This window comes from Arachis hypogaea, chromosome 19 (assembly GCF_003086295.3).
Source record: "Arachis hypogaea cultivar Tifrunner chromosome 19, arahy.Tifrunner.gnm2.J5K5, whole genome shotgun sequence".
NCBI classification, from domain to species: Eukaryota; Viridiplantae; Streptophyta; class Magnoliopsida; order Fabales; family Fabaceae; genus Arachis; species Arachis hypogaea.
This window is the reverse complement of record NC_092054.1, coordinates 50,396,212-50,423,054: the sequence shown is the minus strand read 5'-3', so window position 1 is coordinate 50,423,054 and position 26,843 is coordinate 50,396,212. Positions and strand designations below refer to the sequence as shown.

The 26,843-nt window shown below is 33.9% G+C and overlaps 4 protein-coding genes and 1 long non-coding RNA gene across 9 annotated transcripts; 3 read left to right on the top strand and 2 right to left on the bottom strand.

The window, feature by feature from the left end:
• Positions 1 to 744: 744 nt before the first annotated feature.
• On the top strand, positions 745 to 4,522 carry LOC112775810 (mediator of RNA polymerase II transcription subunit 32). 5 transcript variants are annotated; one of them, XM_025819681.2, is made up of 6 exons: positions 804 to 1,116; positions 1,317 to 1,582; positions 1,966 to 2,044; positions 2,223 to 2,382; positions 2,471 to 2,652; positions 3,921 to 4,522. In XM_025819681.2, the coding sequence occupies exon 6, from the start codon at positions 3,926 to 3,928 to the stop codon at positions 4,358 to 4,360; it is 435 nt and encodes a 144-aa protein (XP_025675466.1). In that variant the 5' UTR covers positions 804 to 1,116; positions 1,317 to 1,582; positions 1,966 to 2,044; positions 2,223 to 2,382; positions 2,471 to 2,652; positions 3,921 to 3,925; the 3' UTR covers positions 4,361 to 4,522. The 5 variants fall into 5 exon arrangements, with proteins under 5 accessions (XP_025675465.1, XP_025675469.1, XP_025675467.1 ...); XM_025819682.2 differs by lacking the exon at positions 2,223 to 2,382 and having other exon boundaries at positions 751 to 1,116; XM_025819684.2 differs by lacking the exons at positions 1,966 to 2,044; positions 2,223 to 2,382 and having other exon boundaries at positions 750 to 1,116.
• A 1,592-nt stretch (positions 4,523 to 6,114) lies between these two features.
• LOC112778339 (uncharacterized) lies at positions 6,115 to 9,247 on the top strand. Its single transcript, XM_025822666.2, has 6 exons — positions 6,115 to 6,227; positions 7,121 to 7,176; positions 7,520 to 7,862; positions 8,292 to 8,421; positions 8,540 to 8,750; positions 8,877 to 9,247. The coding sequence occupies exons 1-5, from the start codon at positions 6,115 to 6,117 to the stop codon at positions 8,663 to 8,665; spliced, it is 768 nt and encodes a 255-aa protein (XP_025678451.1). The 3' UTR covers positions 8,666 to 8,750; positions 8,877 to 9,247.
• A 5,716-nt stretch (positions 9,248 to 14,963) lies between these two features.
• LOC112777345 (extradiol ring-cleavage dioxygenase-like) lies at positions 14,964 to 16,097 on the top strand. The gene is made up of 3 exons (XM_072228408.1): positions 14,964 to 15,203; positions 15,558 to 15,931; positions 16,073 to 16,097. The coding sequence occupies exons 1-3, from the start codon at positions 14,967 to 14,969 to the stop codon at positions 16,095 to 16,097; spliced, it is 636 nt and encodes a 211-aa protein (XP_072084509.1). The 5' UTR covers positions 14,964 to 14,966.
• Positions 16,098 to 23,225: 7,128 nt separating this feature from the next.
• LOC112775251 (uncharacterized) lies at positions 23,226 to 23,699 on the bottom strand. Its single transcript, XR_003189495.2, has 2 exons — positions 23,610 to 23,699; positions 23,226 to 23,492 (listed from the first exon to the last, which is right to left on the bottom strand). It is a non-coding gene; the product is annotated as an uncharacterized lncRNA (long non-coding RNA).
• A 637-nt stretch (positions 23,700 to 24,336) lies between these two features.
• Positions 24,337 to 26,735, bottom strand: LOC112778338 (protein FAR1-RELATED SEQUENCE 5-like). The gene is made up of 3 exons (XM_025822665.1): positions 24,594 to 26,735; positions 24,469 to 24,540; positions 24,337 to 24,381 (listed from the first exon to the last, which is right to left on the bottom strand). The coding sequence occupies exons 1-3, from the start codon at positions 26,733 to 26,735 to the stop codon at positions 24,337 to 24,339; spliced, it is 2,259 nt and encodes a 752-aa protein (XP_025678450.1).
• Between the last annotated feature and the right edge of the window lie 108 nt (positions 26,736 to 26,843).

Here is a 26,843-nt window from a genome sequence, read left to right as displayed (position 1 = left end):
GGTCACCTAAATCTTCAATTCCAAGCTAAGAGTGTAAAAATCTACTTTAAAGCTAAACCAAGTATTTTATCAAATACTTGGGGTGCATAAAAGAAAAATATCATAAAATTTCAAGAATTAATAAAATTTAAGACTAATAATTGTAAGAAGACAATGATAGCAACTCAATTAAACAACAAGAAAACATAAAACATCAAATTGTATTAAAAAAAATCAAAATTAACAAGAGTTCATAAAATTAAAAGTGGCAAAATAGAGAAATTAACAAATAAAATTAAGAAAATTAAGGTACTAGAATAAGAAACTATAAAGAGAAGTGAACTAGAATAAGAATCAAAACCTAAACTAAGGAAAAAAATTAAATCTAAAACTCTAATTTCTAGAGAGAAGAGAGAGTTTCTCGGTCTAGAATTCTAACCTAAAACATGGCATTAAAGCTATCCTAATGCTTCCCCCTTGATCTTACTTGAGTCTTGCATCATATACTTCAGAAATGAGTTGGATTAGGCCCAAGAGAGCCTTGAAATCGCGACCCATGTATTTACATAAGTAAATCACGTGTTGACAGTCATCAAAGTTTTGAAAATCGGACTGGACCGACCGTTTCACTTAGATTAATCGAAAATTGGTCAGTTAACCGATCCGGTTCACCTGTAAAACTGCCCTATAAAAGATTGGCGAAAAAACTGGCCGGTTAACCGACAAACCGACCGAATTTTAGCAAATACCGGTTTTCTCTCCAAGCCACGAAACGGCGTGGTTTTGGCCCTGGTTTAAAAAAAAAAAAGGGAAAAATAAGGCTTCAAGTAAAATAACGTTGCTGAGCCACTTTCCTCTTCGTAGAGACTCTCCTAGTCACCTCCGAACCCTAATTTTCTCTTCAACCTTCTTCCTACAAACGCCACCGTCACCTCCAACAACCGCCGGAGCGAAGCGTCACCGTCGCGGATCGAGGCAGCTCTCGCGGATCGAAGCGTCACCGTCACCGTCACCGAAGCATTGGCGCCGTCTGGTCGTCGGCGTGGCGTCGTGGTGGTCGTCGGCTTGTCGTCGTCACCGTCACCGTCACCGAAGCGTTGGTCGTCGTCTGGCTCTGGCCTTCTGTGCTCTCCCGCGGTGAGTACTTCAATCTTTTTAATTTTCAACTAATTTTGTTTATTTGGTGACAAAACTGTATGAATTGGGCAGATTTGAGTTCATGGGTTTTTGGTTTTTTCAATTAAATTTTTATTCAGTGAAGAATTTAGGGCAGATTTGAGTTCTGCAGAGTTCTTCTTCTGAGTTCTTGTTCTGTTTTTCAATTTTTGTTTATTCAGTGAAGAAAAGTAACGCTCCTCGCTCACCCATCTCCCACATCAGAGAAGAGACTTCACCCAAACCCTAGCAACCGCTCACCCTTACCTCGCCGAGTTACTCCCGTCGGCTAGAGGGTGCCGTCGCTGCCGGACTAGCCTCAACCGAGCCTCCCACTTCTTAGGTCGGCATCTCTCACGTGCAAAGAACCCACGGGCACGTTTGTTTTCTCGCCGGCGCTCTTCTCGGCGTTGCGGTGGTTCGTTCTCTCCTTGGCATCTTTCCCTCTGTAAGTTCACTCTCTCCGCCACGGTTTCACAGCTTCTTTAAATCATTTTTCTGAGTTAAATGTTTTCTCATTTTCTGACTGAGTTAATTTTGTTTTTGTTGATTAATCTTTTGAGTTAATTTTTTATTGTTATTAATTTTGCTGAGTTAATAGAGTTGATTGATGTTAATTTTCTGAGTTAGCAAGGGTCTGTTTTTGTTCTGAGTTAATAGGGATCTGTTTGTTTTGAGTTAACAGGGATCCGTTTTTGTTCTGAGTTAATAGAGTTGATTGTTGTTAATTTTCTGACTATTCTTTGTCTTCTCTAACTCATGGTATATTTGTTTCAACTGTATCCTACGATCCGTTATAACATCCTCCGCTTCATTCAATTGCGCTTCAAGCTCTTCAAATTTTTCTTTGCTGATTAATTGACGCTCTCTTTGCTTCGGCTGTCTGCATACAAAGAAAACATTGTTTATGGTACGTTGTCTCTCAAAAACAAAAAAAAAAATGCAATATTTTGAAATTCCTTTTGTTTCTAGGAATTTAGTGGCAATTGAATCGATTTAGTTTAGAAAAATTAAAACCTCTATATTTTACAGACATATGATGTACGTCTTGAAAAATTGTTTTTTTTTTTGGGGGGGGGGGGATGCAGTAATGTCAAAAGAACATGCAGAGATAAATGATGGAATATGTGCATCCAGACTTCACATAGGCCTGAGAGCAAGAGAGAGGCCATCGTGTGTTATATACGCAAGCACAATTGTGCATCGCAAACTAATGCAAACTTGTGCGCAAAGAGAGAAGATAAAAATGTATAGTTACAAATTATTTAATATTCCAGACATAATAATTGATCTATCAAACCAATTCAAATTCTATTATTTTACAACTGCCCCACAGCTGCCTGCCTGCCTGCCCAAGTCCATAGTGTGGACAGTGCCTCATTCCCTTGCCTCACTCCCTTTGATCGTAGTCCGTTTCTTGCCGTCAGCCTCGCCTCTCAACTTCTGTCTCTCTCCGTCTCTCGCCATCCATCTCTCAGCCTCGCCGAGTCGTCATGTTGCCAGATCTGAAACCTACATGTACGTCTTTATCTATTTTAGATTCTCGATTTGGTGTTGATCTGTGATTTTATTTTGTTGAATTCAAATGTCCAGATGTGATTATTGCATCTAAAACACGACCTATTCCACTCTCATTTTATAGTTTAGTTTTTTGTTCTTGAATCCTTTTAAGGTTGGAAGTTGGTTTTGTAAGTAGCTTCATTCTTGTGCGCGATTGTGAATTTCAGTGAGTAATTGTTGGTTTATATTTGGTTTTGCGAGTATATCATCCGTAGGTTACAGAAATTCAACAATGTCAACTTAACATGTGTGGATGGGTACACTAAATACCAATTTTTGCTTCTTCACGCCATGTGCTTTCAAAAAGAATGATGAAGAACGTGTTGAATATACATACATATACAATGTTATGCAAATGTATGCATTGGTCATCATAAAAAAAGGCATGCATGAAAAAAAAGGTGGGAAACAAAATGAAGCCTGGCTTTTAGCATTATAGTAGGATAGGATAGGAGAAAAGCTTGGTCCCTCAGCTCATGAGTTAACTCTTTTGAGGTTGAATTAAATCCACTCGATTCTAATAGGGTGCGTTTGGAATCTAAAGAAGTTGGGATTGATTTGAATTGAATTCATTTTATTTTGTATATCAACATTGATGTTTGGAATAATTGTAAAATAATAAAATTTGAATTGGTTTTATTGATCAATTATGTTTGGAAGATTAAATAATTGTAATTATACGTTTTTATCTTCTCTCTTTGCGCACAAGTTTGCATTAGTTTGCGATGCACAATTGTGCTTGTGTACATAACATGCGATGGCCTCTCTCTTGCTCTTTGGCCTCTGTGAAGTCTGGATGCACATATTCCATCATTTATCTCTGCATGTTATTTTGACATTACTGCATCTCTCTCTCCCCGACAATTTTTCAAGATATACATCATATTTTTGTAAAGTATAGAGATTTTAATTTATCTAAACTAACTCAATTCAATTCCCACTAAATTCCTAGAAACAGAAGGAATTTCAAAATATAAATGATTTAATTCCTCCGAGATTTGTGAAATCAATTCTTTCCTTACTTTTAATAATTCCAAACACATGATTTGATTTAAATTAAATCATTTACACAATTCCGATCACATTCATGGGATATATTTATGGTCCTTAGATGGTGAAACCACCATATGGTGTTGAATTACAGAAATTCTTAATTGGCTAAATATCTGTAATCTCAAGAATGAAGAATCTTATCTTTCATACTTCTCTTTTTAAATCACAAATAGGAACAATGGACAACGTGGTTGATTCTCTAAACAATGCCTATCAAGATTTTATTGCTGCTGCGTCGACTGTGCTTGAAGCCAAAGAAAGTGCAGGTGCCCAGAAAACAACAGCAACTGATGTTGCTCTAGAGAACTTCAAGCAGAAGTGGGAATTATTTAGGGTGGCATGTGATCAAGCCGAGGAGTTTGTGGAGTCTTTGAAGCAGAGGATAGGATCAGAGTGTCTGGTAGACGAGGCGACAGGTGCAGGAAAACCCGGACAAGCTACCATGACTGGTCTTCCTCCCATCAGCGCAGTTCGGCTGGAACAAATGAGTAAAGCGGTCCGGTGGCTAGTGATTGAATTGCAGAATGGATCTGGAGCCGCTGCTGCTAATTCATCCCAATCCCATGCCTCAGCTCCTTTTGATGCCAGGTTCTCTGAAGATTCTGCTCCATAGCATCAAAGTAACTGTTACTGTATACACATGGTGTTTCTGTATTTCACTTGAACTTTAACTTAGGTTGCATTGATTTAGACTTTGTTTATGTATATAAAAATGGTAATGAATCTCCATTTTAGTTGTTAATGCTATTTCATGAACATCTATGATTGTTTAAAATAGGGGTGTTCATGGGCCAGATGAAACAAGGTTTGATGTGACCCAGACCCGGCTCGAAATATATACCGGGTCTATTTGTTAGACTCGAACCCGACTCTAGACCCGATGAAACCTACACACTTTCGGGCCACGATTATACCGGGTAAAAATCCAGGTAAAAACCGAACTCTTAACATTACGTTCTTGTAAGTTAGCATGTGAAAATATCCAAATGTCTAAGACTCCAACCATTATTTGGCATGGTAAAATTTACTTAGAAAAATATAACAAGAACCAACCTTTTCTTAAAATTAAAGCATAACCATAATCAATACTAATATTGTCTAATAACACCACATATTTAAATCAATACAAATAACACGGTAATATGCATTAGTCTAAAGTTTTATGCATTTTAAATATAAAACATTAACTTATAGTCTTATAATGACTAATAACAAAATATTAAGATTTACAATACTTAAATTCTACATAAAGATAGCCATCATCCATCACTAATAACACAAAATATTAATTGTGTGTGATGATCGGGCTATCGGACCGAGTTCGGATAACCCGAACTATGGCTTGGACACGACCCGAAATAATGACCGGATCTATTTTTGAGATCCTTACTTGGCCCTAGACCCGGTGAAATCATATCAAATTATCATATCAAATTAGTTCCTAAAAGGTTCGGGGCCGGACCGGGTCTTCGGGCCAGGCCGGACCATGAACACCCCTAGTTTAAAATTAGTCCCAATGTTATTCTGCTCATTGGATCATGTCCTTTTCTGCTTATGCTAATTCTTCCACCTTGGCTTTGTCAATGCCCTGGCTTTGTAATAAAGTAATCAATCGTAGGATTCCGGAGGAAAGTTCCAATTGTCCTTGAAATGAATCATGATTCCATTGCAAGTTGCAACGTTGGGGAGCTGAAAGTGTGGGAAACGTAATAGTGGGTGGTGAGGTTGTGAGAGATTTAGAGCTAAAGTATTGCTAGGGTGCACCACTAATGTCTAGGTGCACAAATAAAAAAATTGAACATTAATCAATTTCAGCAACTGAGTCTATCAATATTGTACTAGGTAGAGTTTGTCTTGAAATATTGAAAAATATTGAAGTTTGTTTTGAAATATTGAAATTGAGACGGGCGATTGAAACTCAGACTGAAACAAAAATTAGTCTCAAGACAATTTTAGTCCCTTCAATGGAGACACAAGAAACTAAAATTTTGTTAATATTTTTTTTTCTAAAAAATGTCTTTATTCAACATTTTATATTACAAATCTATCTCTCACTGTCTTTTCACTTCACAACCCTCACCTCTCATCTCCAATCCCACTTCTCACCTCTCACCTCCACCACCATACCTCTGCTATCATCGAATTTCACCATGACCACCAATAATAATGTTAAAAACAACAATCTCATAAACATATATCAAAATTAGATTCAACAATCTCGTAAACAAGAGTGAGATAAATAAAGAAAAGAGAAGAACAATGGGATAGAATTGGAGGTCTGAGATTCTGAATGAGAGGGAACAAAGGAAGAAGAAATCTTCACAGAAGAAGCTCGACGAGAAGAAAGAACCTCTCCAATTCGAAGAGATGGCAATAAGATTGCCGTTTTGGATGATGTCGTCAACGCTTTCAATTTATCATCCATGGAGGAAAAAGATCCCGAAAAAGGCTTCGGAAATCTTAAGGAAGAAGGGTATGGGGTATGATCCTTCTTCCTTGTGTTTTTCATCAACTTTATCTTTGAATTCCGGTGGTAGTGGTGGTGTTGTTTCCAATTTGAGAGGGAGGGAGGGAGAGAGAAAGAGAGAAAGCGAGGGGGAGGGGGATGAGTGAATTGGTAGGGTTAGGATTTAATTTAGTATGGATATTTTAGTATTGTCACTTATTTAAATTTCTATTTACAGAATATTGACATAACTCAGCCATCTACACAATATACTAAACATAATATTAAAACATAGTCTCTGTCTTTTAATTTTTTATTCTTAGTCTTTGTCTTTCTTCCAAATGCAGTCTTAAATTCAACTCGTTTATCAAGCATGACCAAATTCAACCAACTACATTAAGACATAGCCATTGTAGACTTGTAGTTTCCTTGGAATCAAAAGAAATCAATTTTTGTACTTCACCCTATACATTGCGGTACAAACTCAAGTTTATCTGGCTTTTTAACATATTTATCTAATTGTCCTTGAAATGTGATACTGATATGCAATGTTTCAACCAATAAATATATTTATCTCATTTTAATATAACAGGTAAATCAATCCTCATAGGTATTTGATATTCATCTATAAATTAGAATATATATAGATTTAAGAATATGGTAGTTAAAAAATATTTTAGTGTTGGTTAAAAATTTGGTTAAAATTTTTTTATTATGATTGGTCGATAGGTGAAACACTAAAAAATGAAAATCATAAGTGATTTATGAGAATATGAAGGAAAAAAGAAATCTTCATGAACGTTTTCTAAATTAAAAATTTGAGGAACGCAAATTGTAATTTTTTAGTTTAAAAAAACAAATTCGGTGGACTAAATGTTTTTTTTTTTTTTTTTTTTTTTTTTTTTTTTTTTTTTTAAAATGCAACAGGGGCAAATTGGTTTTTCGAAGACAATTCGCCGGAGGTGTAACGTTTCTAAGTTTTGGTTTTTTCAAAATACAACTCACCGAGTGCAAATTGGCAGGATGGAATTTGCCTTCTCAAATCAATCATATCCATGTAAATAATGAAATTACACCACTATTGTATAATTTACCTCACATGATTATATTTAAATTAAAAAGTGTAAAAATTGGAAAAAGCAAGCCGGTATAATTAATCTGGCCATGGATTTTTTACTCCTATTTTTTACAGGAGTATGATTCATCATCATTAAAATATTTATAAAATAAACCCCATGTTTTTATTTTTTAAAGAATTGATAATTAAACATTTGTCCTCTGTTTTTTTTTTGTTTTACACATTCTTCTTGTTTTTTTTAATCTAAGTTTCAAAGAGGAAAGTCCAAAGCTCTGCTAGGGCTTTTGCCCTTCTGCTTCCCATCAACGTCGCTCGTTCCTTGGTCTTCCCCTTCCACGATAGCTCGCTCTCTGATCTTCTCCTTGCGTCGTGGTCATTTTCTAATCCTTTCCATTCGCGGGATTGCTCGTTCTCCTCTGTGTCGTGCTTGTTCTCTGATCGTCGACACCGCAACACGCTGCCGCCGCCGCCGCTACACTCGGGTCCACCACTTCATTGTTTTCTGTCGCCTCTCTGTTCCTCTTCTTCACCAGCGACACTGATCTCTATCCTTCTCCCTCCACCTTTGCCTCTGCCACTTACTCCTTTAAGGTTCCATTTTGTTTTTATTTTTATTGTACTTTATTTTCTTTTCGATGAAAATTTTATGTGAATTTGAATGTTATTCATTTGCCAGAGTATTGAATGTTGTTTTGATTTCAAAAGAATTTGATAATAAACCAGTAAAAAGTTTCAAAATGGATTAGGAGTCCTTGATTATACTTGAATGATTGAATTTGATTGTTGTGATTTGGTTGGTAGTAACTCTTTTGATTTCTAATTGAATAAGGCTCCTACTTTTTTATGGAAGTAGGGCAATGATTGTGAAGAACTAAAATACAATACATGGTGTCTTGTATGATGGGGACATTTTGGTTAGTATGAGTTAACCAAACATTTTCCCTTATCAGTTAGTTTTACTTTCTATACTCAAATATTTCAGGCTTCAAAGTTCATGTTCTCTCTTTTCTTATTCTGTAGTTATGTTGCACCGGAGTATGCATGCACTGGAATGCTGACTGAGAAGAGTGATGTTTATAGCTTTGGGATACTTATTATGGAAATAATTACCGTAAGAAGTCCTGCTGATTATAGTAAACCCCAAGGAGAGGTTAGAGGCTATAACCAATAATAGTATACAGTTTTTATTTTAATTTTCTTACACTGTTCTATGCTGATTATTTTCTCTCTTTTTCTGTTTTTCTAACTAGAATTTGGTATATTTGCAGGTTAATTTAATTGAGTGGTTGAAAGCTATGGTTGACAATAGAAAATCAGAGGAACTCATTGATCTGAACCTTCTTGAAAATCCATCTTCAAAGGCTCTTAAGCTTTGCTCTGTTGGTTGCTCTTAAATGTATTGATCCAGATGCCATAAAGTGACCTAAAATCGGACACATAATCCACATGCTTGAGGCCGACGAGATCCTATTCGGTGATGTATGTTCTTTCCCTTTCTTGAACTCTGTATTATACATAACTGGAGAGCAAAAGTAAGATGATTCAGCATTGCTATAATTTGATTCTCATTTATCACTATTTTATCATTCTTTCTTGGAGGAACAGAGGACTGGAGGGGAATCATTGCGATCCCATGACAATTAACATCATGAACAAAAAGACTCTAGCAGAGATAGAAAGCGAATAGATGAAGAGATCACTGATCAAAGTGAAGATGATAATAGCAGTAAAAATCTTGTCCATCCCACAAGGTTGAGATGATAGTTGTTAAATGGTAAATGTAGCTATGTATTTATTATTTTTGGTTTTAGTAGTTTGCCTATATTAATTTCTATCTTAATCTGGACAACATGCAATGAGTGTATTTTTGCTGCATAATTTTCCCTCCCACCACAATTTGGGATTCATTGTATACTCGTTCATTATTACTAAAAAATAAAATTTTAATGTCGTCCTTCTGATTTATAAGACAAAAGTAGCTCAAGTGTTTTATAAAAAGTAATAATATTTTCAAGTTGCTCAAACTGTAGTATCAAACTACTGATGTCTCATTCTAATCCCAGCATAACTTATGGCCCCATCATAAATTAAGTGCTTGTCATTTTGTGAGTGTAGTTGTTATGAGCACTAAACCTCCCAATGTGAGAGATAAAAAAAAACCCACGGCAAGGTAAAAATTTTTACTATTTTTCAAATCAAAGCTACAAACAAGTCTCAAAAGTCAAAACTTATAAGCACTACTAAGCATACATGCAGAATTCTTGTACAAGAACATAAACGAATAAACTAAATGGTGAAATCAATGATACAATAGACGGCCGTTGCTTACGAACTTTTTGGCTAGAGAGCTCGGATTGCAATCACACCTCAAAGTTGAAGGACTATGAGTGAAGAACTCCAGGTAAACCAGAAAAGAATTTAACCATCCAATCATTCATTCGTTCAGGTTAATACACTAATTGTGATGCAGAAGGACTTTGCAAAAAGTGTTTGCTTGGGCCTCACACAAAGAAAAATGATCATAACCTACTTGATAAATACACAATGATGCATTATTCCTTTTTAGCTTCAAAAGCAGAACCGAAAGGGACAAATTTAGCTTGAGAAAAGATTGACACAATAATAATACCACAATGCAATATTTTACAAAAGTACTTACATGCTCACCAAGTTGCAACTGCTACAGAAGTTGCCTAATGCACATTTTAATTGTTGAATCCAGAAAGAAAGTAGATCATCGACTATAGCAATTATCTATTTCTTGATGCCCCTGGAAAATCTATTTGAGTTGGTATTCATATGAAATGATATGAGATAGAGTAGCTTCAAAAGGGAAAAAACTAAAAATCTATTTATAAGTGATTTACAAGTTTTGAAAAGGATAATAACTTTCTAAAGGGGAAAAACTAAAAATGTAACTAAACTTATACATCCTCAATCAGAGGCTTTAAAACTCAAGAAAGGGAGCGAATTGAGTTTATAGAACTTCTAAGATCATTCCTACTACTGAGTACCAATGCTATATCCTATGGTGCATGGAATATAAGTGATAGTTCGAAGAGTTACTTATAGAATGTTGAATATGGATAATCATGATAGTAAGTATACTTTCTTCCATCATCTTCTCTATAAGGAGGTGAAAGAATCTCTAGCACAGCACAAGGTGTTATTGCTGTGAAACAGTGCACATTTTCACCATGCTTTGGATATAAAATTGATGTCTCACATGGTGCAGTCATGACCTTATCAACAGCTAGCTCAGCCAGTCTAACGACAACAAAGATAAATTACAACAAAATCATTTTAAAACATGGATGCAGAATAGCAAATTTTATAAGCCACTAAATATGATATCATATTATTTAATAATGTTGATGAAAAGATCTCCTGAATGAGATATACAATTATGCAATTTTAAGTCCTCAACAGTAGTAGCAATTAGCCATAGGAAATTCTATAGGAAAATAATTAATCTCCCTAATACTCTTACTAATAATTCTTCCTAACTAACAGATTTAGAAAATCTTGAATGCTTTTTTTATATATATATTTACAAGGCATTGAATATCTTTACTTTTTCATTTAATATTTTTTTAAATTTAATATTAGAAGGACTATTAGGAGTACATGTTAGGAAGATGTATCATTACTCAGTGCTTTTTATATTTACATGCTCTCATACAAAAGTGTGGGACAAGACAAAAATGTGTTACAGCGATAAATTAGCAAAAAAAAATCTATTGTTCATAATATTGAGAATGCAATTCAACTGATCTATTAATTTTATATTTATTGTATTTTTGCTTTTATGGAAGAATTTTTGGTCATTTTTTATTTAATTGATCTGAATATATTTTATACTAAAGGCTTCCTCTTATTGAGTATATCAAAAAAGGAAATTGGAATAAGTATGAATTTGGCAGTGTATCTGCCTTTGATTTTGCTATTAATCGAAATTCTTTGTTCCCTTAATTGATTATATCACACAGTAGCAATAAGAAAAAGAGAGGTCAATGGACAGTTGGACCTGATAAAAGTGGCAGAGGGCTCCATCAATTTAGTATGAAAGGTTTTTTATCTATCTTCTTTGATTAATTTGTTCTTCAACAAATTGATTTCAATTAACAATAACCTAGCAATTAAATCAAAATATTTCTGAAGTTTAAACTAACAAGTTTTACAAAATACATCATGAGGTAAAATCAATCAAATCTCTTTCTTTAGTTATCCTTATTTTATTTTATTTTACCTAGTAAATCAGCATAATTGGAAACATTATTGACTTCCTAATGATACAATCTCTGAAATTTATTCCTAATCCAATGAGTTTCCTCATGCAAGACACCATGTATTGTATTTTAGTTTTTCATTGCCCTACTTCCACAATAAAGGTTAAACTTTAAACAAGAAAAAAGTAGGAACCTTATTCAATTAGAAATCAAAAGAGTTACTACCAACTAAATCACAACAATCAAATTCAATCATTCAAGCATAATCAAGGACTCCTAATCCATTTTGAAACTTTTCACTGGTTTATTATCAACTTCTTTTGAAATCAAAACAACATTCAATACTCTAGCAAACGAAGAACATTGAAATTCATATAAAATTTTCATAGAAAAAAATAAAGTACAATAAAAATAAAAACAAAATAGAACCTTAAAGGGGTAGGTCGCAGAGGCAGAGGTGGAGGGAGAACGATAGAAATCAGAGTCGCTGGTGAAGAAGAGGAACAGAGAGGCGACAGAAAACAATGAAGTAGTGGACCCGAGTGTAGCAGCGGCGGCGACAGCGTGTTGCGGCGTCAACGATCAGAGAACAAACACCATACAGGGGAGAACGAGCAATCCCGCTGATGGAGAGGATCAGAGAACGACCACGGCGCAGGGAGAGGATCAGAGAGCGAGCTACCGCGGGGGGGGGGGGGGAGGAATAAGGAACGAGCAACGTTGATGGGAAGCAGAGTGAGGGGAAAAAGCCCTAGCAGAGCTCTAAACTCCTCTTTGAAACTCAGATTAAAAGAAACAAGAGAAATGTGTAAAATAAAAAAAGGGCAAATATTTAATTATTAATTCTTTCAAAAATAAAAAATAGAGTTTATTTTGTAAATATTTTAGTGGTGGTGAATCATACTCCTATATAAAGTTAGGAGTAAGAAATTCGTGGCCAATAAATCTTACAATACCATTTACATATTAAAAGCAGAAACAAGTACAACCTCATCTCCTATGTACAAAATATTTGGGAAATTAGAAAAAGAAAAGTAGGGTATCATTTATGATGAAGAGTTCAAAAGAAAAACTATTAAAAAGCTAAATATCTAATAGTAGTATAACGCCACAACATATTATTTTTTGCTTATTATTTTTTCTATGCTGCATGATTAGTGTGTAACATACTAATTTAAAAGGGCCATGAATTCCTTGCTCCCACATTTTTGTAGGAGTATCATTAACCTTCATGAAAATAATTATAAAATATACCCTGTTTTTTTTTTGGAAAATATACTAATTAGAATTTGACCCCTCAAATTATTGGTTTTTAACTTTGTCCCCTTTCTCTTTCATTTTCAAATTCAAAGGCATTTAGAGAAGAGAGGTCTGCTAGGGTTTCCTCTCTTTATCAATTTCTGCTAGAATTTTCAATCCCTGTCTCTCTCTCTTCCTCTTCCCCTACTGCAAATCTGAATATCTTCCTATTCCCCCTCGCTGCTGAAACTTGTGCCCACCACCGCGCAACCTGCCCCTGCCGCGCAAGACGCCGCTGCCGCCGCGCAAGACGAGAAACTGAGAGAGACTAGAGTTCTTGGAGAGCATCAACAAGACTGAATAAATCTCCTTCCAAAATAGAGTTCTGAGTTTTCTCCTGAGTTTTTTTCTGCCGTCGCATCTGACTTTCTTCTATTTTGTTCTGTTGTGTTCTGTCAAACAACTTCCGATTTTTCTTCTGTTTTCTTCAAACCGAACCCTTAGTTTTGGATGTGCTCTAATTTTGAACCATTGCATAACCCAGTTTTAGGAAAGATGAAAAGGTACAGAACTACAGATTTTAAAATCTCTCAGTGTTGAACTCTTCATTTTAACGGATCCTGCTGTAAGTTTCTTCCTCACTATGGTTCACTTTTTGATTGGTTAGGACTTAATTAAATTGCATGAATTAATTTAATAGGATCACAGCTTTTCCCTTTGCTGTGTAAATAGATTGTGTTTGTTGTTTGTATATTGAATTAGTAGATTACTGCTAGAGTAGGAAGGGATTTGAGCTGATTTAACACGTCTAAGAATCTTAACAAGTCCTTATCTTCAAAATCTTCGTTGAAAATTGCTATGAGCTTGTTCTGTAATCTTTCTGTAAATCTTTATAGAAAAAAAATAGAAAATGAGAAAAGATTCTAGTGATTTTGTTTGGAGGGAAATCTAGACCCTTCTAATCTGATAAGTTTGAGTATGTGCTGTTTAATGCTGCATACTCTTTGTGCTCTTTGAATAAGATGATTAAAGCTTCCACTTCCAATTTATTTTAAATCACAAAACTTTCCCATATCATTTATATATGTTTTTCTATCAAAGATAAGTTTTTAAGATAAATCATCATAAGTTAAATTGTGCTCACAGTCGTTTACCTTAACCGAAATTTTTCCTTTTACTCTAAATCTAAATACATTGGATTTAATTAGATATCATTATTGTTTCTTGTATTAGAGATGTATTACGAAATGAAGCAATCATACAACTTAAAATAATGTCTTATATATAGATGATAGTGGATCAAATTTGTTGATGTTCTACCAGAATATGGAAAAGTTTGAATATTGTGTTGCAATAAGTTTTTGAAAGAAGTTAGTTGATATTTAAAAACATTGCAACTTTTTCATGTGAGCTTGTTAGAAAATACTACGTGATTTCACATAATTTTGTGCCCAACAGACTCAAGGTTACCATGTGAAATTCTTAGTGTTTGTTTGGCTTTTGTTCTTGTTTTCTGTTTCTGCTTTCAGTTTTTAGGACTCTAGGAAGAAGTGGTAAAACATGAAACGAAAACAGAAAATACCATCTTGATAAATAGTGTATAGTTTCTGCTGAGTGAATGGTGAAAATGTTGCTTGACAAATGGTTTTTATCCCAAATGAAAAGCTACTTGTTCATCATGCATGATCTTGTTAACTAAAATAAATATTGCTAATTATGTTCTCTCCGTTCTCCTACTTATAACTACAGGATAAGCCAGCTTTCATATTGAGTACTCTTCTGTAAGGATTGTGACGAACCAATTCATTTAGCTGGCAGCCTTTCTACGAACCACCAGCGGTTTCTCGCTACTGGAATCCGGGTGGCTTTGTTTACACTTTTACTGTTGTTACTAGAATCATATCATGTAGTATTTTAGGTACACGGCAACATAAGTTTTTTTTATATGTCATAGTTTTAAATAAAAGTAGCTAAAAATACATATTTTAATTCTTAATTTTTTTATATTATAATTTTAAATGAGTTAATCAACTTTAAAATTTTTATTAGATTAGATAATTTTACTATTCAAATTACTTGTAAGTATTTAAATTTTTCTATTTTTTTATAAAATCTTTCTATTCTCTGGCATGGCCTCTAAAGATTCTCTCATCATTATAAGTTGAACCTTGCATCATCTAACCAACCATCCAACAAAGAAGAAAGAAGAAGAGAGCCATCATCAATCATGGCTTTGAGTTTGAAGGAAACTTTCTATATATCTCATGGATCACCCATGTTGGCCATTCATGATTCAATTGAGATAAGAAATGTGCTCAAATCATGGAAGAACATCTACCCTCAGACCCCCTCTGCCATTCTCATCATCTCTGCTCATTGGGACACTCGTGTTCCATCTGTCAACATTGTTGAGAGGAATGACACCATTCATGACTTTTATGGATTTCCTAAACCTTTCTACCAGGTTTCTTTCCTTTAGATTCATTAATTTCCTTCTTTGTCATCATTCTTATGCAAAGTTTCATTAGATTGAACTGGTTCAAATCGGATTAGTCAAAGTCTTAGTTATATAGTCTCTGGATGTCGGTGGGAAAGACCAAACAATCTTTTAAGTCTTGAATAGATTTAGAATAATCATTTGTTCTTTTTTCAGAAATGATTGAAAATTTGGTATCTTTTTATGATGGGGAATCTTAGTTCTTAATCTTAACCATGTTATGTTTTTGGCTCCCTTTGAAAGATACTACAAAGTAGAACAATTTTTTGCCATAGTTCTTGGTTAGCCATGAATTGATCTTAATCTTCTGTTGGTATATAGATTAAGTATCCAGCACCAGGAGCTCCGCAACTTGCAAGGAAGGTAAGAGATCTACTTCAAAAATCCGGCTTCAACGCGGTGGAAGAAGACAGAAGGAGGGGGCTAGATCATGGTGCTTGGGTTCCATTGATGTTGATGTACCCGGAAGCCAGCATTCCGGTTTGTCAGTTATCTGTTCAATCTCATAAGGATGGAAGTCATCACTATAACATGGGAAAAGCATTGTCCTCTCTTAAAGATGAAGGTATTCTTATAATTGGTTCTGGAAGTGCTGTTCATAATTTGAGAGAGTTAGTTAGAGATGGAAGCAGTGGTGTCTTTCCATGGGCTCAAGAATTTGATGATTGGTTGAAAACAACTATTCTTCAATGGAGGTACCCTTTTCTATGCAATTGTTTATATGTGAAGTTAATAACTTAAAATCAGAAGATAATTTGACATATTTGACTAAATTATTATCTAACGGTCTTAACTATCAACTTATTTTTGCAAATTTGTTACATTCATTGTTGAAGGTATCTTGATGCAAATTATGTCTAGATACATTGAATTATGAATTTACTAAATTTTGATATTTTAGATATGATGATATAAACCATTGGATAAGAAAGCACCGCAGCTGAAAAAGGCTCATCCATCGCCGGAGCACTTTTTTCCGCTCCATGTAGCCATTGGTGCCGCCGGTGGGAATCCGACGGCCAAAGTTGTTCACAGTAATATTGAAATGGGATGTCTCTCTTATTCATCTTACCAGTTTAATGAAGTTCCTGGCTCTTGCTCTCCTTAATAGTGTTGCTTGGGAACTGACTTATGTATGTGTGATTTAATTTAATGTGTAATAAATTGTGTTTGGATGGACTTTTTTCATTGTGTGTATTTTAATCCATGATATAATCTTACCTAATAGAATAAAATGCTATTGTTGTCGCTAATATTTTTTGTTTTATCTAATTTAATTTATACAGTTATTACCTAGTGAGATAAGATTTCGGTGTTGTTAACGTTATCTCACGCAAGTTTGATAAAGAAATCTTCTTATTTGTTTTCTTCTCCTTGTTATGTACTGTTGTTGATATTTTGACATGTATTTTTCTTTACTCATTAGAAGAAGCTAAATAGAAGTTTTTCATTTTTGCACAAATAATAATTCCAATACATAAGGCTACCATAATGTTCAAAACCGAAGTCTCCTGGGTCATGTGACTGGTTTCATCGTTATTTACGGAAATAAAATATATAGGTTATGAATAATTTACATTAACCGATAAAGTAAAGGAAATTAGTAATATAGAATTGTAATATATAGAAAGATAAATTAGTGTAAAAACTAATGAAACATAGCTTAGTAATTTGTCTTTCAAAAAAAATATTAAAAATATCTAAAAAGATAATTCTCTATTCCCAAATGTCTTCATGCTCTGCTTCCACCTTGGTCCTATATTACCAAACATTTTCTTGTATTACGAGACACAAATCGTTGTACTCTTCTAAAACCAGATCCACGGCAAGTCTCATTCGTGTGGAGTCATTAATCTGCTTAGAGCACCAACAATATAATTCTAATTAGAAGTGTGTTGAAAAAATTATGTTAAAAATACTTTGTTATAAATATGACCTGAATATTGAAGTCATCTTATAAAGTACATTCTCTCATCCAATTGGTCACCCAAACTCCGCTATCATTCCTAAGATATAAAGCATTCCACAAATAGTTATTATATCCATATAAGATATAAACTATTGAACGAGTAATGATATTTAAAAGAAAAAATTAAATATTAGACTTACGATCTATTTTTTTGAGTGGGTAGGCCAAAAGGTGTGATAGGCCAAAAGGTGGAGCAATCTATAACTTTAGACTTATCATCATTAAAAATATGATCATCTAACATCGCTTCTAAATAAGTTGCCTGTACAAGAGTAAATTCATGACACAAAAAAAGTGAATTGTAAATGAGTACTAGTTACAACAAATGGTTATTTAAATTGTTAAGTTGTTAAGTGATTCTAGATCATTGAGTACTAATTTAGAACAAATAATTACCACTTTAATTGCGTTCTTTTTGCGTTATTGATGTTTTCCGACACAAGACAGTGAATCCAATATGATTAGGCGACGACTCGTAAAGTCAACAATAACCAAATACTAACGTAGTTCCTCACAGGTAGGGATAAACACCTGCGATAAACCTTAAACCATTACAAACACTAAAAAAAATATAATAGTACACTAGTGGAAAACAAATTGGTCACTCGTACCCTAACGACGTGGCTAATTTTCAGTGACATATATGCTCCAAGGAAATCAAAGATAACCTCTGCCGGTATATATTTGTCGCTTAAAGCATATCGCTGCATACAAATAAATATTGTTAAATGAAAATATGTTTTCAATTTAACAACTATTTTTGAACTGCTAATTAAATTATACAATTTACTCGTGTGAGTACATAGCATGGTTTAGTCTAGAAAAAAGAACTTTTTTTAAATTAGTATATCCATTCAAACTATTAGACAAAGATATTAACTAATAATTTAAAAATATTATAGGCATAACTTTACTGCAAAATGTGTAGGCATGAACCAGCAAATTGGATCTTCATTCCTACGTCGAAATACACGTATCATCATAAGTGCCACCAGGTTTATAACCTACAATATGTTAAAATTATATGTAAAACATGTTTATAGGTAAATAGAGGCTTAAAAATATAATTACAAGAAAAAGAATAATATGCATTTACTCGTGATTCGACACATCTCTTTGGCACAAGACATCTAAATGTACTTCTGTAACCTTTTTAATCTGAGATTACCAACTCTTCAGAACTGCCAAAGTCATAAGATGGTTAGCTGAGAGAATCATAGAATTTTTAAACTATTATATATTACACATAATTATAAAATACATGTACGGATCTAACGTATCCGAAAAAATATAGGCTGCAACAGCAGCTTGAGAATCGGTTAACATCATCGAAGGTGTAGGCTCAAATGCAACAAGTGTCCACCACTGCAATTAAAAAAAAAACTTGTTTCAAGATTACACTAAAAAATAAAGAAATAAAAAAAATGTAAAAGAAAGAAGAAACAAAGATAAGGTTACCTTTGGCAGTACAGCTCCTACTCTAGCATGTGGTTGTCCATTAGGGGGAGTTGTTGCTTCACGAGTAATATCTGAGTGGAATAACTTTTTGGGTTTAATTGGTATGATACTAGTAAGATCACTAGTTTTTGTACTTTCTGAAGATTGCACAACTACAGTAGGATCCAATATGAAACTACTATTTATGGAAGTTATTTGTTGTGCCATGATCACATCAATTTCTTGGTGTAGAACATGAATGAGCGACTCTAAGTTTTTTATCCTTTTTGTTATATCGTTAAACATACTCTTGACCTCCATATTTTTCATTGGAATAATCTTTTACTACTCACTCAGATAGTATTTTGTCTTGTACGGTACCATATAACCCCTTAGGATGAATATATAGCAAATTCGGTGATAAAAGATAAGAAAAGATAAAAATAATACAAATTTTAAAATATTTTATTTCTATCTTTTTTTTAGAAAAAAAGTTATCTAATTAGAGTAAGAAGATAAGAAGTTAAGAATAATAAGATTATATAAAATAATCTAATTTTATCTTTTTTAAAAAGTTAATATTTAAAAAATAATCAAAAATTTATTATTATTTAAATACAAGATAAAGGGATAGTAATTTATGCCGTGGAAAGTTGTTAAATTTTGGATAAATTTTTATTTTTAATTTAAAGTTAAATGACTAATTATTGGTTATCATATTTAAATTATTAAAATAGAATTAGTTGTGTGAAACATAATCTTATTCTTATATATAAATACTCAAGCATAGAATACTATTAACTATCTCTACTAAAGCTGAAATTACAATCTAGTAGAGTAATGAAAGAAAAAGTAGTAGATGATCACATTGGATCTTCTTCGATGAAAATTACAGAAAATTCTCCGTTGAAACAAATACTACATGCAATAGAGATAATATATCTAACTCATGATAAATTACAATATTATTTATGTATACCAATACTAAATTTCTTTTTTATAATGTAGTCTTTATCCAAGAGAGTTGATGAGATGGAGAAAGCAATGTGGATGGCGAAGAATTCACTTAATAAATTAACCGCCTTTCAATGTAAAACTGATGAGAAGCGTGAGAAATTCGACAATACGGACCTATATGAGATGAAGAATAAATCTTGTGGTGATGTAACAAAGAAAAACTCTTGCCCGTTGCAAGTAAAGTCCGAACCTTGTGTGTTTATGGATTTATCCGATGAGAATAAGGACGTTATGATTTTGCACAATCTGCCACCATCGTTTTACAAAGAGACGCAAACATGCCTGAATGGAGAAGAAAAATCGAAGCCAAAGTCAAGGTTCGGTATACAAAGAAATAGCAAAACTAATAAAACTGTGCAAGAACTTCCGAGTACGTTTGTAAGGCAAAAGGACAAATTGGCAAGAGTCAATAATCCACCGTCTATCCAAAATATGACATTTGCACGACCAGCTAAAATGCCAAAAATTGAGCACAAAGGTCAACTATCAAGCAAGATGGCAGAAACTAGAGTACGTAAAGGGCCTTTAACTTTCACCATAGACAAAGCACGGTTAATGACCTCTGCGAAAAAAAAAAGGCTTTCAAGAACACTTCTATCCCAAAGGTATTTGATTTAGTTAAAAATAATTTATTTGCATAGTATTCAAATACGTATGTTGTGGATAACCTTTATGTTTTGTACAGAATCTTAACTGCTCATTCAAACCACCTTAAGATATGAGGTTGAGTGAGGATTTGGTCAATATGGCTATGTACATCTTTGCTGCTGATAATGATATACCGTGAGCATTTTTTTTTATCTTTTATCTTTAATTTTAGTTCTCTCTGTAGCTAACGTGTTGGCTTTGTGTTAGAGAGGATTTGGTTCATATTCATGATACAACTGCAACTAGAGAAGATCTGTTCTGTCTCGTACTTGGAAAGCAAGTGTCTGAACTGGTAATAAAGCTGATGGCATTGAAGATAACATCAAATATTAGCATGACCAAATTAAAAAATGTTTGGTCCCTTCCACCATCATTTGCGGTAAGTCAAAATCTTGATTTTCTCATTTTAACTAAGTAAAATAAATAATCATTGTGCTCAAACATTCCTAGGATGACGTGTCGTTACATATGGAGGATCATGACCTACTGGAAAAATATGCACATTATATGCCACCAACTAGTGACCTTCAATTTGTAAGTTCTCATTAATTATAGGAATATTTTTATTATAATAAAAAGTACTCAAAAATTTTACTTATACATATTACATCTTATTTGTTATACAGATATATGTCCCAATCAAGGAGAATGATCACTGGTATCTAATGGTAATGAGCATTCCTAACAAAATACTTTATCATTTAGACTCTCACTGTAAGATTGAAGATGATGAACCACGCAAGCATCATATTAAAAATATAGTAAGTTCTCTTACTATAGAAATAAAGCTAATAATAACATTACTTTGAATAATAAAGCACACTATTCTTATTACAGGGAGTGGCTCTTTCTGAAATAATATTTTCAGAGAAGTATGCAAAATATGGTATACAAGAAATAGTGAGTTTCGAGGATTGGGAAGTCCGTAGTGCATTAGGTATTCCTAGGTGCACAAATAGGTAATTATTCAAATTGTCGGTTATTTAATTTAATATATATATATATATATATTGTGTTTTCGACTTCCTTATGTTGTATTGCATGATACGTTTTCACACAGCAATGATTTAGCTGTATGGGTTATGCAATGGATGGATGTGCAACAGGAATTCACTCCTGTGATCCCTCCAAAGGTAACTTTTAACATAGACAGTTTCGCTCTTTAAATACACTAATACATGTTTTAACATTTAGTAAAATAAATTACAGCTGCATGAGGAAAGGAGTAGAATGTATCTAGTATTGGATTTCGTCACCGGAGATTGGAATAAGATACGAGCAGATGTTAACGAGAGGTTTCAATTATGGTGGCTTATGATACGCCCATAACATCTTTACTTAAATTGGGAAGAATTATTTATGTCTTCTTGTTAGACTTACTAAAATAGACGAATTTATTTATTAACTATTTTTTATTCCTATTGTTTTGTATCGCCTTTTCGTTATCCTACTAAGAACCTATAATTCTGAATAAAACTCAGAATCATCAGTGCTAATTTTATCTTTTTTGTTCAATTTTTCTATGATGAGCTCTTCTTCATTAAAATAAAAAAATAAACTGTATAATATATATTTCACAACTAAAACAACAAAATTACTTGAATTATTGAGATTTAGATAATAATGATTCGTTCACTAATCATGCTCATTATTCGGTTATATGGTTCTTGTTTTCTGATGACCTAATTATAAAATTAAAAGTAGTGTAAGAATTCTATTAAAAAATATATAAAATTCTAATTAAAAGTACTCAAAATTTTTTCATACTTAACAAAAAAAAAAAGAGAGCTGTTTCCCTCCTTATTTTGCAAATTATATATAACAAACTAATAAAATCTTACACTTGAAAATTACTTGAATTATTGAGATTTAGATAATAATGATTCGTTCACTAATCATCGGTTATATGGTTCTTGTTTTCTGATGACCTAATTATAAAATCAAAAGTAGTGTAAGAATTCTATTAAAAAAATTTATAAAATCCTAATTAAAAGTACTCAAAATTTTTTCATACTTAACAGAAAAAAAGAGCTTTTTCCCTCCTTATTTTGCAAATTATATATAACAAACTAATAAAATCTTAGACTTGAAAATTAAATTTTACAAATATTATATTATATTTACACCAAAACGGCAATTGAGGAGCAGATGGCAATGATGAGGCGCATGCTTGAACTAGAAGAGAAGGTGCAAGAACTCAGCAAGAGACCAGAAATGCCTCCAGAAAAAGAGTTGATTCTTAATAATGCTCTAAATAGAGTCAATATTCTTGAAGAAGAGTTAGACATGGCCAAAACGGTATAGTATAAAATCCCACCATTTTATTATAACTTCAATTAATTTATGAAAATCATGATTTAAATGTTCAATAATTTATAATAAGATATTTAAATCTTTGGATCCTTTTAGTCGCTTGAAGCAGCACATCTTCGACTAGTAGGACTCCAAGCCTACATTGACAAAAAGAAGAAAAAGACACTGGTAGGTCATCTGAAGTATGACCATTGAATAATTTGAGATGCATATTGATATAAATTATACATAAGTTCACAAACTTTTTTTTTCTTCCTTTTAACATGCATAAGCTTTGATTTGTGATTGCAGTTCCACTGGTGAGGAAACAAGCGTATGTTTTACCTAACCTCAAAATATTATTACTAGTTTGTGTTGATATGATTGGTGGCGTTTCCATCTTCAGCCCTATTAGATGTCATTATTGAATTCACTTTGGTATAAATTTGATCAATGTGTAATGCACTGTGTCATCCCTCCAATGTATGTGTATTAAATTATATATGCTGTATAAGTGAATAAAACTATGCTTGGTTTTTTTGTATAACCAAGTTACCAACTAATTTCCTAATTTAATCTATGCAAAGAGAGATCCAGAGGAACAAACGCTTTTCATTTTCAACTGATAAAGGCAAATCACATTAAACACAACTATAGAAAAAAGTGTGACACAGCAAACTTGTGTTTAATTCGGCAAAGAAGCCAAAATGGCTATACACACATTACAAAATTTCCTTAGTTAAGTCAAATCCATCATCAAGTATAAATCAATATTTAGAGTTTACATGTGCAAGGGGTCAGCATTTAGCAATCCTCAGAAACACCATGGTATGAAAAACTTGGTCGTGCAGATCCTCTTTCAGCAACAACACTCACCAGCAGAACTTCTTCTTCTGCTAAATAACATCATCAAAATGAAGGAAATAAGGAAATAGAACTATCAGAAAAATAATGTGGAAAATGAAACTATATGACACCACTGTGTTCTAAGAAGATTTTAGACAACCCACCCTTAGCCTAGCTTCTTCTTGGCTGTGAATGTAAGCTAGCAGTTCTTTTTGCCTCATTAGAGCTTCATACAGAGCCTAATACATAGTGCAAGAGCATTACTTAGGTGAGGAGACCAGGGGCCAAAAAAGTAGTATTCATCAAATCGACAACCATATCACTATGACATTTTCAAAATGCATACGAACATAAATAGCTAGATTACAAAGAAAAAAAGATGATGATGACAATGATGACTTCGCACGAAGAGAACAAATTCACAATGGCAAGTATGCAATAAGCAATTCAGATAAGTCCCGATTTAAGTCACAGTAAGGAAATGAAAACCTAAAAAGAATAAAAGCTTTCGCAACATACTTGGCATTACTTGAATATTAGTATAACCACAAATAAATATTCACCATACTTCCTTGAGAATAATCCGGCACCTGTATGCTCCACAGCAAAGAATCTAGCATAATATAGGCTGCATAGCAAGTATATTGCAGTAAAATAAAGGTTAAACTCCAAGTCTTCTAACTTTGGTCCCTAATCTTGATATCCACTATCAGAAGAAGAAAAGCCAAGCAGGACTTCAAACTTTGGTTCATAATAGTAAATAACAATAGTCTAACATGTAAGAAACACAATATTTGAATAGATCAATGTGACAAAGAACACAACAAATACCAAACCTAAATAGAATAAAATTAGAGAATACCAGAAACTTAAACCATTAACTATACCTTATTACAACACTTCATTGCTATTGTACGAAGCATTCTCATCATATACCTACAATATCAGCAATATAATATTATTAGTACTAGCTAATAAGCAGCAATTAAAACTTAGTCATACCTCATTGGTAAAAATACTTACCAATGAGTCATCTTCAATGTTCATGTGATCATCCGAGTCATTATCAAATGTGTCATTTCCATGGCCTTCTGACTGTGAGATGCCACAACGAACACGACAAGTTGTTCGATTGTGGCCCTCCATACCACACTGTCCACATCGATGTTTTCTTTTATTAGACTGTGAAGCCCCCCTTTTGTCCTATATTTTCTTGGGTCCCTTGGCATGCTATATCCGAGATCATTGGTTGCGAGCCCAGCTCCAAAAGCATCCACTTGCACACCATCTCTTACACTATCTGCATCATTGACCAACTCTTTTTGTGCAGCATCTTCCTCCTTAAATTGTTTCAACAAATTCATAGCCATTTCCCGTGTAAAGATAAATCTCTCGTTATCTCGGCAAGCAAAGTTGGCTAGTTGTCTAAACCAATCCATCAAACAACTGTATTGACTTAGCATCAAAGAATCCCAATGAAGCCCGACCGCATTTTGCAAACCTACTTTGGCAGTCTTGGTCCACCGAGGCAAGACTAATGACCTTGGTAACTCCTCTATATCTTCATGCACCAAGACGCAAACTATGTGTTCACAAGGTATGCCAAATGATTCCATTCTCATACATAAACAATTGAATTCCATCTCAATGTCACAACAGAATACACGCCACATCTCATTTGGCATTCGGTCCAAACCGACAGAGTAAATCACATAAGAGCCAGTTTGCCTCATATTTATTACCTTCATTGATGCAGCCCGTACAAGGATTGGTTGGAACATATGAAATATTGATAGGGTGTAAACATTGGCAGCACTCCTCTTTAACTGTTGAAAACAAGTTTGCATACTGGGTCTCCCATTCACAGAGGCGAGGTCAGCCTGGACCTCTTTCCACCTTATATGGTCGACACAAGGATTAAAGTGTTGAATGAACTCAACAAGATTGTACCTTGAGTTGACATACTTTGCAATGATCGAGTTTAATCCCTCGCACCGAGAAGTAGTCCGAAAACCAGCAAAAAACTTCCCTCTTATATGTGCAGTTGCCCATGAATGTCTCTTTTTATGCATATCTAGGACCCAATTCTTGTTTTCGATACCAAATCCCTCAACCATTTCAAACCACTTTTGACGAAATACATCAATTTCATAGTCACCTAGCATACAATTTTTAAACATGGAGGTAAACAGGGGCTTGCCAATGTTACTTGTTGCATTGCGAATCAGATGCCATGCACATAATCTATGATGTGCATTAGGAAACTCTTTTTCAATGGTGAACTTCATTGATAGATCACCATCCGTGATCACCGAAACAGGTGCTTTCCCATTCATTGCCACCTTCAGTTGTTGTAGCAACCACCTATATGTGTCTTTTTCCTCATCACAAATTAAAGCAGCAGCAAAGATAATTGTTTGATTGTGATGATTGACACCAAAAAATACCACCAGTGGACACATATATTTATTCTTCCTATAGGTAGCATCAAAAGCCAGCACATCGCCAAATAATGAGTAGTTTGCCCTACTGAGACCATCGCACCAGAATAAATTACGCAAAGTTCCATCGGCATCCATGTGATGATTAAAATAGAGAGAAGGGTCATTTGTTGCTTGATCTTCTAGATACTTCAAAGCTTCATATGCATCACCGGGTAATTGGCGCCTCTGCTTTGCTATTTTATTGTACATGTCCCTTTGCATGAAAGAGAGATACTCGTAGCCACCTGTCTGATTTGCTAATGCCCGATATATCTGCCTAACACTAATCCCACCCTTTTTCATGTTAACCATGTGGCCAATATCAGCCTCAAACATGAATCTATGCCCAGGGAGCAATCCAGTCAACCGAGGATCCAGAAGCGGATGATTGTGTTTATCAGAAAAATAAGAAATAAACCAACGACCACTAGGTGCATCTACACGAATCTCCATCATTGCACTGCAGCCACACCTTGTCTCGGGTGTATGTTTTCTCTTAAGGTTTCCAATGCCATAATTATTTTGTGGTTTAAATCCTTCACGATGACATACAAAATTCTTCAACTTAAGTGCGCCCGCATGACTCTTCCTAGTCCTGTTCTTCCGAGCACTAAAGCTTTTTGTCCTTGCATATCTATTGTAGAACTCAAATGCAATGTTGACATCAGAAAAGTGAAAATGACATACATCTTCATCCCTGATGTTCCAAAATTCAATCATCCCAATGTCTTCAAGTGAGTCAATGTTATACCCTTCATCGAAGCCGTGATAATCAAACATTGGTTCCACATTTGTGTCCTCATCCATATAATCCACGTCAACTTCCTCATGTTTTTCTTCCTCCTACTCATATTCATCATATGATGTATGCTCACTATGAACCCCTTCATGAGAAAATTCTTGACCCATAACTTT